General features: G+C 43.3%; 1 protein-coding gene across 1 annotated transcript; it reads right to left on the bottom strand.

Moving 5' to 3' along the window:
* Nucleotides 1-8595: 8595 nt before the first annotated feature.
* On the bottom strand, nucleotides 8596-12588 carry LOC135378715 (uncharacterized). The gene is made up of 7 exons (XM_064611804.1): nucleotides 12347-12588; nucleotides 11388-11488; nucleotides 11103-11277; nucleotides 10807-10936; nucleotides 10663-10710; nucleotides 9042-9252; nucleotides 8596-8917 (listed from the first exon to the last, which is right to left on the bottom strand). The coding sequence occupies exons 1-6, from the start codon at nucleotides 12350-12352 to the stop codon at nucleotides 9236-9238; spliced, it is 477 nt and encodes a 158-aa protein (XP_064467874.1). The 5' UTR covers nucleotides 12353-12588; the 3' UTR covers nucleotides 8596-8917; nucleotides 9042-9235.
* Between the last annotated feature and the right edge of the window lie 372 nt (nucleotides 12589-12960).

Raw genomic sequence — 12960 nt, 5'->3', positions numbered from 1 at the left:
TGAGCAAAAAGGCGCGAAAGCCTTGCGGCAAAGTTCCATTCGCGCTCGACGGAGGACTAGGCAGAACGCCGTTACGAGAACATGATTGTATTCCTACTATATGAATGATTATTGCATAGCAGTTTAGAAACACTATCACAAGAACTACGCTTAACTATAATTTAGGAGCCTTATAATTTTACTTTGTGTGGAAACTATAATTGCCCTGTTACTTGGATCGCTATTAACCAAGCGCTCCAATTTTTTCTCTCTTCCCATTTCAGCCTTGTCATGCAGTGAAGCAGTCCCACAACCAAAATAATTAATTTACACTGATGGTGGCGTGTCCGTGCTCAGATGCAAGCATTTCCTATAACAGCTGACTTCCTCAACACACCATGCTCCTCATTACACGTAACAAACAAAAACATACAAACCCTCTTCTCAGCTGTACCGTGCGACTTTCTTGCGCGTAAAATCGGTGAAAAAGGAAAAGGGCAACACAAAATTGTGCTTGAATTGCTATGACTTCAAAAACCGAAGCATACGCTAATAAACTAAGAAAAAGACACCCATTTCTGCTATTAGATAATTCTTGCATAACGCTACATACACAGCCGCTTCGCCCTCGCATAAAGAAAGCACAGGACAAGAGCACACAAAATCATTTAAGCAAGCAGCGGAAAAGCTTAAGGCGGAGCGCTCAGGAATAATAGCAGAGCCACCGGACATCGCCACGCGGCTAACACAAGATAACAACAACAACAACAAGATACTAGCGGCGGGTAAAATTGCAACACTGCTAAACAAGTTCAGACATGTCATGGTGACGTCACAAATCCAGAAAAAAGCGCACACACACAGACAGCAGCTCAGGAATGCACAAGGAGACGTGCTTTCTAGGAATTTCTACTCCACACTCAGATACCAGTATTTCTGCAGAAACACCTATAAATGTAAACAGCTTACTCCATCTACATATCGAGCAAAGTGAATACTGACACTCAACATATAACAAAAAACAAACACATTCAATTCTCATGAACTCTCCTTTGCCAAGCGATATTCTTCTGCTCTACCTAAATGCTGACTGTTTCCCCTCATCTACATACTGAGTAAAAGCAGTGAAAGGAGAAAAGAACCGCGAAAAATTACACGCATTTGTGCTCCAATAGTTGTAACTGCAAGAAACCGTAGCGCACGCTAATAAACTGAGAAAAAACACCCATTTCTGCCACCAGATAATCCTTGCATAATGCCACATACACAGCCGCACTGCCCTTGCATAAAGAAAGCACAGGACAGGGATACACAAATTTCCTTAAGTGAGCAGGGAAAAGGCTTAAGTCGAACCGCTCAGGAATAATCGGAGGATCGCCGTTTATTGCAACGAAACTCGACGGCTAGCAAAACATGACTCCAACAAGATACTAGAGGCGGGTAGAATTGCAACACTGCTAAACAAGTCCAGACATGCCATGATGTTGTCACAAATCATGAAAAAAGCACACCCACGCACGCACACAGGACAACGCATTAAACACACGGAGCGCTCAGGAATAATCGTAGCATTACCGCACATCGCTACGAAGCTCAACGGCTAACACAAGACGACAACAAGAAGATATTAGCGAAGGGTAAAAATTGCAGCAAGAAAGGCACTACTGAACAAGTCTAGACATGCGACATCGAATGCGAAAACACTGGTGATCCGGGAAAAGGCCTAAGCCTGCGGCGGATGAGCATAGAGCATACACAAGTTAATTTTTCTATTTCGCGTAAACTAAACGCGCTCTGCTTGGAAAACGACGTAAAAATTTTCTTAGGGAGCAGAGAAATATAGGAATTTCTACTCCGTGCTCAGATACCAGCATTTCTGCTCAAAAACATGCACAATTAAGCACTGCTTACTTCATCAACACGTCGTACACGCATCAGGATCAAACAAACAAACAACCCTACTTCCACTGATAGAACACTATTCAGCTTTTACCAGGAGGCTTTCTTCTGCGTAAAAGTAGAGAAAATAAGAAAACAGCAGCGAAAAATTACATGCACTTTTGCTGGTATAGCTATAAGAGAAAAAATAAAATAACGAGGCACACGCTAATAAACTGTGACAAAGACACCCACTTCTGCTATCAGATAATTATTGCATAATGCTAAATACTCAATTGCATTGTCCCTGCGTGAAGAAAGCACAGAAAGAGGACACACAATTTATCTTAAGCAAGCAGGGAAAGTCACTTTTTCTCAGACAGCTTAATACCATGAAGTCTGAATTTTTGCAAAAAAAAAGAAAGCTTGAACGGCGCTACGAACGTGACAGACATATACTAACAAACACTCTTATTCAGTTCTATACAGGTCACATTTACCAGTTCCACTCTATAGTATTCTTGCAAAATATATTTGTGCAATGAAATAAAAGCAAAAACACGGTACCATTTTCTATTCGATGTATAGCGAACATGCATTCCTTTCTTTTTCTTTTTGGTTCGCGCCGGCCGACTGGCGATATCCTGTTACATCCGGAACGAAGACCTATTGTTTTGCGTTCGCATACATGTCTGTGCCGTCTTTTGACGATGGTAGGATAATTATTGTCCTGAGGAATAATATGGATTTATGTGGTTGTGAAAATAGACTTTGTGTTTGTGAGTGTGAAAATGTGAGTGTGTGCGCACGCTTTTCTGAACCAGGGACCCCACCATGCAATAGTGGTTTAAAAAATAAGGGTAGACGCGTTTGCACTGTTATCTGTAGGATAGGGCGAGCGTTTTTAATGGAATTGCCTCGCGAACCTGGTGAAGTCTTTGTTTTGGGCAGGCTATTTTAAGAGTGCCCGACGCTACTCCTGTTGCGGTGCATTTGATACACTTTCCTGAAGCAGTGTGGTTTGTTCTTGTATTGTGGTTCACGCATTTATCAGTAGAAATGAATTGGAGTGTTATTTGTTAGTACTTGTCTGTCACGTTCGTAGCGCTGTTTAAGTTTTGTTTTCTTTGCAAAAATTCAGACTTTATGGTATTAAGCTGTCCGAGAAGAAGTGACTTTCCCTGCTTGCTTAACATAAATTGTGTGTCCTTTTTCTGTGCTTTCTTCACGCAGGGACAATGTAATTGAGTATTTAGCATTATGCAATAATTATTTGATAGCAGAAATGGGTGTCTTTGTCACAGTTTATTAGTGTGTGCCTCGTTATTTTATTTTTCTCTTATAGCTATATGAGCAAAAGTGCGTGTAATTTTTCGCCTTTTTTCTTATTTTCTCTACTTTTACGCAGAAGAAAGCCTCCTGGTAAAAGCTGAATAGTGTTCTATCAGTGGAAGTGGGGTGGTTTATTAGTTTGATTTTGGTGGGTGTACGACATGTTGATGAAGTAAGCAGTGCTTAATCTTGCAGGTTTTTGAGGAGAAATGCTGGTATCTGAGCACGGAGTAGAAATTCCTATATTTCTCTGCTCCCTAAGAAAATTTGTACGTCGTTTGTTAAGCAGAGCGCGTTTAGTTTACGCGAAATAGAAAAATTCCAGGCGAAAATTTTTTGAACTGGTACCAGTTGAACTGTGTTATCGAACAGGGACCAGTTCAACCGGTCCGAGATGAACTGGTACCAGAAGGGACAACTGGTCCCTGTTCGATAACACAGTTCACCCAGTCCCAGTTGCAACTGGTCCCAGTTGTGACTGGGACCGGTTAGAAACCAGTTGGGCCTACTGGTACCAGTTCATCGAACTGGTCCCTGTTCGATAACGCAGCTCATCCAGTCCCAGTTGAACTGGTCCAGTTGTAACTGGGACTGGGCGAACTGTGTTATCGAACAGGGACCAGTTCGATCAACTATTACAAGTTGGCCCAACTGGTTTCTAACCGGTTGCAGTCTTGACTGGAACTGGCTGCAAACCTCATTGTTGGACCTGGCACCAGTTGAAGTGCCTTCACTTAGAGCGGCCTGTTCGAACAGAGGTTAGCTTATGTAACCGGTGCCCCTTTGCAGGATCGCTGTTCCCAGCAATGGCAGATCCAAAGAACTGCAATGCGAAATTGCGTTTTATTTGTAGTCAAACATTACACATATTCTAATGTACATGTAGCATAACCATAACGTAATTAAATTACAGCAGTAGATAAACTACAAAGTTACATGGAATAGATAATACTTCATGGTTGATTGGTCCCTTGCTTGACTGCCTTGTGGACATCTTAAATCATTCAACAAAGTATTTGAGATGTTCTTAATAGCACACGATGGATCGATATTTTCCTTTGAGCCCCAGCAGCTTAAGGTTTCTGGAAAGTTGAAAAGGCACAAGTGAATATGCATTCAATTGCAACATGGAATTGTAGTGTGTGCCTGGACAGTCACTCAATTTGAGCAGTCGTGGCCCTGGAGAGGGGGAGGAGGAGGAGGAGTGTCGTTGGGAGGAACCCGAGAGGTCTGCCTGCCTGATTAGGCGGCATGTTTCTCGGCAAGGGAAAGGTGGTGGAGAGGAGGAGAGGAAAGGGTGAAGTGGAAGACCGAGCGGAACCCGCTCGGTGGGAGGATAGCTGCGTCCATGGGCCGACTTCAGGGGAACTGTGCCGGCATACACCTATTACACACCTGAGGGAAACCCAGGAAAAACCCCAGACGGCACAGCCGGCCCACGGATTCGAACCGCGGACCTCCCAGTCTCCAAGCGCACGCGTTACCGCTGCGCCACCGGAGCTGGTGCCCTGGAGAGTATGCGAATCTCTCAACATTTCCGTTGTGCAGTAATTGGACCTTTCGGCTTTGGGGGGCAATGAGTACTACTCTGGCGCGCTACGCTAGTTCGACAACATCCGTGGTGTGAAGGGTCTAAAACACGAGAATGAACGAAAAAAAAGCAAAAACAAAAACGTGAATGAAAAAAGTTGCTGGTAACGTTAACATAAACCGGATGGTACTCGTAAAACGGCATGCACTTGCAGATGCCAAGAATGTGACGTGGAATAGAGAGAAGAGGTTCTAGTGGAAGTAATATTTCTAAATGGTGCACAAGGGAAAAGCACTTAAGCACAGTACTCACGATAAAGCGGTCTCCACAGTTGTAGTCAAGCTGTAATCCTATAACACCCACCCGCCCGGCCGCTGGCGCTCATTGTACTGTCGCACTGTCGTAACTTGCAGACAACTCTTTTAGATTACAAAATCAACGCCTATGTCACACATCACGCTAAGAACATAACGGGCAAAAATCGCTGTACAAGCACGCTGCTAAGCAAGCGACCGTTGCACAGTAAACGCATCATTCATCGCGGGAGAAGATACGCACAAAACACAAATATAAGAGTTCCAAAATAACTTTCGTTAACAGGAACTTTACCAAAAATTGAAATATGATTATTACTACTAATAGAGTCACTTTCTGATCGTTTTATAACTTCGTCTTGCAATCTTCATATTAACCTGTCCTGGCACTGAAACCGAAACTTCCCCCCAAATATATAAACTGGTCCAGTTCGAACTGGCACCACCTCACTTCCAGTTGCTACCAGTCCAGCTTGAACGGGTACCAGTTCACTTTCCAGTTACCTCCAACCTAGTTTGAACTGGTACCTGCCCCAACAACACACTGTCATCCCAGGGAAATCCTAAGAGCATCATGCATTGACGGGGGTGACATCCCCAGGATGGGGAATCTGATTCTCAAATCATCCTCAACATGTCAGTTTGGCACTATATAGCGTCCCCATGGTATCCTCAGATCATCCACAGATCCTACGTGAGGACCTCTCGAGAACAGTGCTAGAGCATTTCTAGGATGCACCATTTTTTTTTAATATCCATATCCCTTTTTCAGTATGCACACTTATAAAATAGCCTCGTCAGAGAATCTATATCACTGTTTTTTTTTATTGCACAGAAAACAGTCGCATACTGACTCCATGCATCTTAGCAGCGGTTTAAAAAGAAAGCAGATAGAAATATAAAAGACGCGGAGAAAAGTCTGAGAAACTCACTCCGAAAGGCGAAAGAAAAATTCTTTCCCAGAACAGCAACGCAAGCGGTACTGCCCGGCAACCTTGTTATCGGAACCGATACTGTTCATTGCTTATTACGCGACCCTCCGTAAATTCGAGAGCCATGCTCGTCTGCGACACAAAGCAGAGGGTGAGCTATCCATGTTTCCTTCGATTACGCGAAGAAAAACTGCTAAAAGCGAGGAATCGATTGACGTATTAGCTCTGCATCACTGCAAAGCCTATGTTTCTTACTCATTTTCGTTTGAGACATTCAGGTAGGACCTTTGCAAGTCAAAAGCAGTATAACAGAATCGCGCGTTTCTGTCATTTCCACGAGAAATGCTCCATGTATCATAGACAGCCATCCTTTTCGGAGGCAGATAATTTTACGCTAGACCACCCTTTATTTCAGACGAATGTCAATCGGGTCCAAGGATCGGCCGAAAAAAGAAAAAAACAAAACAAAACAAATGTGTTTAGAGAGTCTGAGCTGGTAAACTAAACAAAGTAATATTTCTCGTCCCACCATCTACTCACAGGGACGGGCACAGGACGTATCTGAATGACTCTTCACGGACAGTCCGCGACTGTCATCCTCAGGATGTTCTGGGGATACACCTCGAAGGACGAGGACACGATGATACTGTGGGGACATCCTGAGGACCGTGTGTGTTCTTGGGGATGTTCACTTCCCAGTTGCTACCAGTCCAGCTCGAACTGGTGCCACAAAGTGCCCAGTTGCCACCAGCCCAGCTTGAACTGGTACCAGTTTACTTTCCAGTTGCCACCAGTTTGGTACCAGTTGGTTCCAGTTGACCACCAGTTGGTGCGAACTGGGAACAAGCTGGTACCAGTTCCCAGCGCAAATTTTCGCCTGCGAATGAACTTGTGTATGCTCTATGATGTTCCGCCGCAGGCTTAAGCCTTTTCCTCGATCACCAGTGTTCTCGTATTCGATGTCGCATGTCTAGACTTGCTCAGTAGTGCCTTTCTTTCTGCAATTTTTATCCTTCGCTAATATCTTGCTGTTGTCGTCTTGTGTTAGCCGTTGAGCTTCGTAGCGATGTGCGGTAACGCTACGATTATTCCTGAGCGCTTCGTGTGTTTAATGCGTTGTCCTGTGTGCGTTCGTGCGTGCGTGCGTGCGTCTGCTTTTTCCTGATTTGTGACGACATCATGGCATGTCTGGACTTGTTTAGCAGTGCTGCAATTTTACCCGCCGCTAGTATCTTGCTGGTGTCATGTTGTGCTAGCCGTCGAGTTTCGTTGCATTAAGCTGTGATTCTCCGATTATTCCTGAGCGGTTCGACTTAAGCCTCTTCCCTGCTCACTTAAGGAAATTTGTGTATCCCTGTCCTGGGCTTTCTTTACGCAAGGGCAGTGCGGCTGTGTATATGCAAGAATTATCTGGTGGCAGAAATGGGTGTCTTTTTCTCAGTTTATTAGCGTGCGCTACGGTTTCTTGCAGTTACAGCTATTGGAGCACAAATGCATGTATTTTTTCGCGGTTCTTTTCTCCTTTCACTGCTTTTACTCAGTATGTAGATGAGGGGAAACAGTCAGCATTTAGGTAGAGCAGAAGAATATCGCTTGGCAAAGGAGAGTTCATGAGAATTGAATGTGTTTGTTTTTTGTTATATGTTGAGTGTCAGTATTCACTTTGCTCGATATGTAGATGGAGTAAGCTGTTTACATTTATAGGTGTTTCTGCAGAAATACTGGTATCTGAGTGTGGAGTAGAAATTCCTATAAAGTACGTCTCCTTGTGCATGCCTGAGCTGCTGTCTGTGTGTGCGTGCTTTTTTTTCTTGATTTGTGACGTCACCGTGGCATGTCTGAACTTGTTTAGCAGCGTTGCAATTTTACCCGCCGCTAGTATCTTGTTGTTGTTGTTGTTATCTTGTGTTAGCCGCGTGGCGATGTCCGGTGACTGCTATTATTCCTGAGCGCTCCTCCTTAAGCTTTTTCGCTGCTTGCTTAAAGGATTTAGTGTGCCGTTGTCCTGTGCTTTCTTTACGCGAGGGCGAAGCGGCTGTGTATGTAGCCTTATGCAATAATTATCTAATAACAGAAATGGGTGTCTTTTTCTTAGTTTATTAGCATATGCTTCGGTTTTTGAAGTCATGGCAATTCAAGCAGAATTTTGTGTTGCCCTTTTCCTTTTTCACCGATTTTACGCACAAGAAAGTCGCATGGTACAGCTGAGAGGAGGGTTTGTATGTTTTTGTTTGTTACGTGTAATAAGGAGCATGGTGTGTTCAAGAAGTCAGCTGCTATAGGAAATGCTTGCATCTGAGCACAGGACACACCACCCTTAGTGTAAATTAATTATTTTGGTTGTGAGACTGCTTCACTGCATGACAAGGCTGAAATGGGAAGAGAGAAAAAAATTGGAGCGCTTGATTAATAGCGATCCAAGTAACAGGGCAATTATAGTTTCCATAGAAAGTAAAATTATCCCTGTTGAAAAAACCAGTATACTGGACAGACTGGAAACCAGTAACCAGTGTTATACCGGATTATTAACCCAGTCTGGACACTGGTCTTACTGGAAATTCCAGTATTACTGGCCTTACTGGACGGTCCAGTGTGGGCACTGGTCTTACTGGAATGTCCAGTGCGGACACTGGTCTTACTGGAGAGTCCAGTGTGGTCACATGGGTGCAGGCCCATCGGCTTTTGCAAATCCTGCTCTGCACGCAGTGTCGTATCCTGAGAGGCACAAACAGTTTTGTCTGGCCCTAATCTGCATGCATCGTGGTGTAGACCGAGAAATACATAAGAACTCATTCACTATTCCCAGATTTATTTTCTTTATTGTGTCACTTTTCTGTTTTTACCTTGCTGGGCAACATCTCCAAAACCAAATCTCCAAAGATTCACCTGACTAGTTCTAGCTTTGCTTCTTTTACAAGGTCAGTCTGGTGGCCCTCAATGTGGCATGCCATCTGAAACGAAAATGTGGGAGATGTTCAGTATAAGCGATAATATTTCAAGCAGAATTGCAAATTGACTGTGGCTAGAACCTGACCGTTCGTTGAATGATATAAAATAACTGCAGCATGATCTTACTTATGTAATGGAGTCCAACTTCTCTGGTGTTGCCTGTGACGAGCGCATGAATGCCTGCTCTCTGCTACGGTTGCCCTGAATAGCAACTAGTCGCCGTTCCATCTTGTGTCCAGAAAGGCTGCATCAAATTGTTGACTAACTTGTTGTTGATTCTGCCCCGCTGTACGCACATGAAGTTCTCAGGAACAAAACTGTCAACCCCAAGGTGAATCTGGAATTTGTACACATAGTGAGTATCAACGAAAGAAAATATTGGACACACAATCCTTCGTTGCTTTTGAATATGTTGCATGAAGTGCCCGTAGACTCAGAGGCTGATGTAACACGAGCTATTGCAATGCATACAATTTGCCAATTGGAATACAGTACACCATGTACTTCAGCCAAGATACAAACAATGATTGCGTTTTGTTTGTATCCCATATTGTATTGTACATGTCTGTTGCCCGCCACCCAGACGTTTTGGCTGCGAATGCTGGAGTCCGGCCAAACAGGGTAAATGAAGGCTCCACAAGTGCACCTAGTCTTTTCGACCCTCAGAAACTGAATGTGGACCGAGAAATATTGACATGATACGTTGCAGTGATCCGTGCCCCTCTGTTGGTGAAGGCAGGAAGCAGGCACAGGCAGCTTACACGGGTACTCATGATATCGCAGGTTCAAAATTAATTTTTGGAATCCACAGTACAATGCGAAATGCAATCAGTGAGACTGATACATGCCAGTTTGTTCAGCAATTATAAATGGCACATGACAGAAAAATACATATGGCAAGTGATTTTGGCACACAGGAGCAGCTACAGCAAAACAATTACTGTTAACATGGTGACTTGGTATCGACAGACCATGGTATATCCCTCATGGAGAAGGCAGTCACATTTTGGGTACTTTATCGCCTCTCTCTAACAAGGCTAGTTTGAACTTTTTGCATAAGGTGCATAATTATTAGTTTCAGGGTTTAACCGGATTCTTCCGCCAATTCAAGGTGTCCTTTTTACGGTGAAATCCGATTTTTACCCGTCAAATTGCCCTCACTGAGATATCTGTAGGAATGCACACTAACTTGTTTGGCAGCAATTACATAACCATTTGTACCGAACCAGTAGAGCTAGTTTTTGAGTAGCTGAGCCCAATTTCTCCCCGAATTGAGCATTTAACGTACTGGAAGTTTTTCCACTCGATTTCGCATGAATTTAGAGCACATGTTTATTTACGAGATTTCTTCAAAACTTCTTCGAGATATTTTCAACACTTCAGGCTATTATTTATATGTACAATTCCTGGCGTAAAGCAACAGCCCTAATGTCTTGTATCTCTCACATGCGGACACCTCTGTCTTGCGAACTAAAGCGTTGGTCCCACGAACGTCGGTACTGGGGAGGTTTCACTGCCTCTACAACATGATGAGCAAACAAGATTCATAAAACCTTACTGTCAACAACAGAACGCAATGTGTGTGATGGCATGTAGGGAGGCATGACAACCGGTGCAGGTTTTGAAATGAACCAGGGCACAATATAAGTGATGGAATGCGTGGTGTGCACTTGTCCTTCCTTTGCATACCTGAAATTGGCTGATTTTGTTGTGTAGTAATATAAATAGATAAAATATATTTAAGTACCAAATAACAGTGTCGGCCGACAAGCCTCTTCCACCAAAGGTGCTCTCCCTACAAAGAAGAAACATGTTGTTTAAGAAATGATTATCTAACAAACATACAGTACTAATAATCAAACCGCACTAAAGAACAAAAAAGAGAACACACCGTATACATGGACTTCTAAGTCTACTTTTTTTTGTAGTCTTGTGCGGAAGTTTCCTCTTGCTCCAGGTTTTCCGGTCAAACAGTTTGAGTGACATGCTCGTTCCCTGTGCGGCATCTTTCTGTTCAACCTCTGCAAGGCAAACATCCAAGTGTAAATAAGGGCACGAAAAATACAGAGATGAGGTGGCTGCCCTCCGCCTCATTAAGTCCCTAATAATGACTTTTATCTAACAATAAATGCACTGCTGTAACCATAAGGGATACATATTTCCGCAATGAATGTATATTGTACTCACCAATTTTGTCCAGCAATGATAGTGTCGTGCACCTGTTGTTCCCTTGAACTTCCCTGCTTCATCAGGGTTGTAATCCATCCATCCATCCATCGAGCAGCCTCTGTGGTGCAAGATTTTCATCAGATATGGTACATCCAGACTCTGAAGCGTCCCGTGGTGTCCTTCTGATGCATTCCTAGACGTGTGTTTGACAATTTCATCACGTAATATGCAAATATTGTTCTTAATGGGAACTCATATTAACACTCATAATTAAAACGTTACAGACATTGAATAGTTGCTCACCTTATTTGCCGAAGTATGCTTTCACATATACCGTGAAGTGATGCGCTGCAAATGCTGCATCGCCTTTTCTTGTGTGCGTGCTTGACATGAGACACCAATTTCTGAAAGGAAATAGGGTCAGTGAGAGTTTCTCAAAAGTTGAGCTAGCTACTAAATCACTCTGTGCACTCATCAATTAAGAAAACATTACAAAATGATTCTGGGTTGTTCGCAGTAATAGCATGATCTATATTTCAAAACGGAACAGTTTTATCTGTTGTCAGTGCAGCAACAATCAACAAACATCTGTTACCTGTCCAAGTGATGACTTATATTTGTCAACATATGTAATTTCCAGCATAAAAAGGTCATTCATTCATTCTGACCTTCTTTAGCACTTGCTAAATGAGCAAAATTATTTTAGTGATTGATGGCTCTCAGCAGCCAAAGGCAGCGCGATAAAAATTGTCGATAAACCAACACATACGGTGGAAAATAACTATTCTGAGACTGGAACAGACTGCAAAGACACACTCAACAAAGCCTCAATGCTTTAGAACATGGATAGTTCAAAACATAGCAGGACACTACCAGGCTCTTCTTTTTTGATTTCTTGCAACTGCCCACCCATGATACACATCCAGATCTGTTGATCCTACAATGCAACACCATTTGTGCACTGACGGTGAAACGACGCAACAACCGTAATCGACATAAACGTAATGAAACGGAAAGATTACTTTCGAATTCCTGTTCACACATACACAACGAGAAACACCATATTCTTTTACACAAATATCTCTCACATTCATGCAGACAAAGCGCAGGAGGAACTGAATCCTGCACCCATACTGCGAAGATACACCCGCTGCATTGAAGATATGTGGTAGCGCACGCAAAAACACAAAAGACGAGAATACAACGTCTTAGTGTTAGTTTAACGTGAATAAGTAACACGAAACGAATAAATAATACATTACCGGCATGGTCCTAGTCCGGGCTGGTCCGGCAAGTTGTACGGCATGTAGTCACGGCACTGGCACAACAGCTTTTGCGTCGTCAGACGAATAGCGAACACAACAACAAACGTCACGCACGAAATGCAGTATATCTTGCCGATTAAACTCAACGATAACATAGACATGAGTTGAACACAAGAAACCACGAGGAAGCCAGCAGCCCGCTGAACGCTGCTTTGTGCTCTTTCTTCATGGTTGCTAGACGCAGCGGTTAGAAACCGAAACAAGCGACGATTTGGTGACTTTAATGACTTGAATTTTCAACACTGCTGGTTTTTATGTTATTAAGCCGACAAATTCCGTTGAATAACGAAATATCACGAATGCCTTGAGTTTCGATAATCCAGCAAGTGTTTTCTTTTTTTTTTTTTTTTTTTTAATTGAGCGACGGTGGTGATGCTGGTGAAAGAGCTCGCTGTTGTCGACTTCACAGAAGTGGGCAACGTCACGACTGACGCCGTGGGGAATATGCATCCTGGGCCGCATTCTATGTGAACTGTGCCGACATAAAATCGGAGCGAAGAAATGAGCTGGCGTTGATAAACTGACGAATCCCAGATTCATCTGGGATTCGT

The sequence above is a fragment of the Ornithodoros turicata genome, chromosome 1 (genome assembly GCF_037126465.1).
Source record: "Ornithodoros turicata isolate Travis chromosome 1, ASM3712646v1, whole genome shotgun sequence".
In the NCBI taxonomy this organism is placed as follows: Eukaryota; Metazoa; Arthropoda; class Arachnida; order Ixodida; family Argasidae; genus Ornithodoros; species Ornithodoros turicata.
The sequence above is the reverse complement of the archived record's forward strand: the minus strand, read 5'-3'. Positions and strand labels throughout refer to the sequence as shown.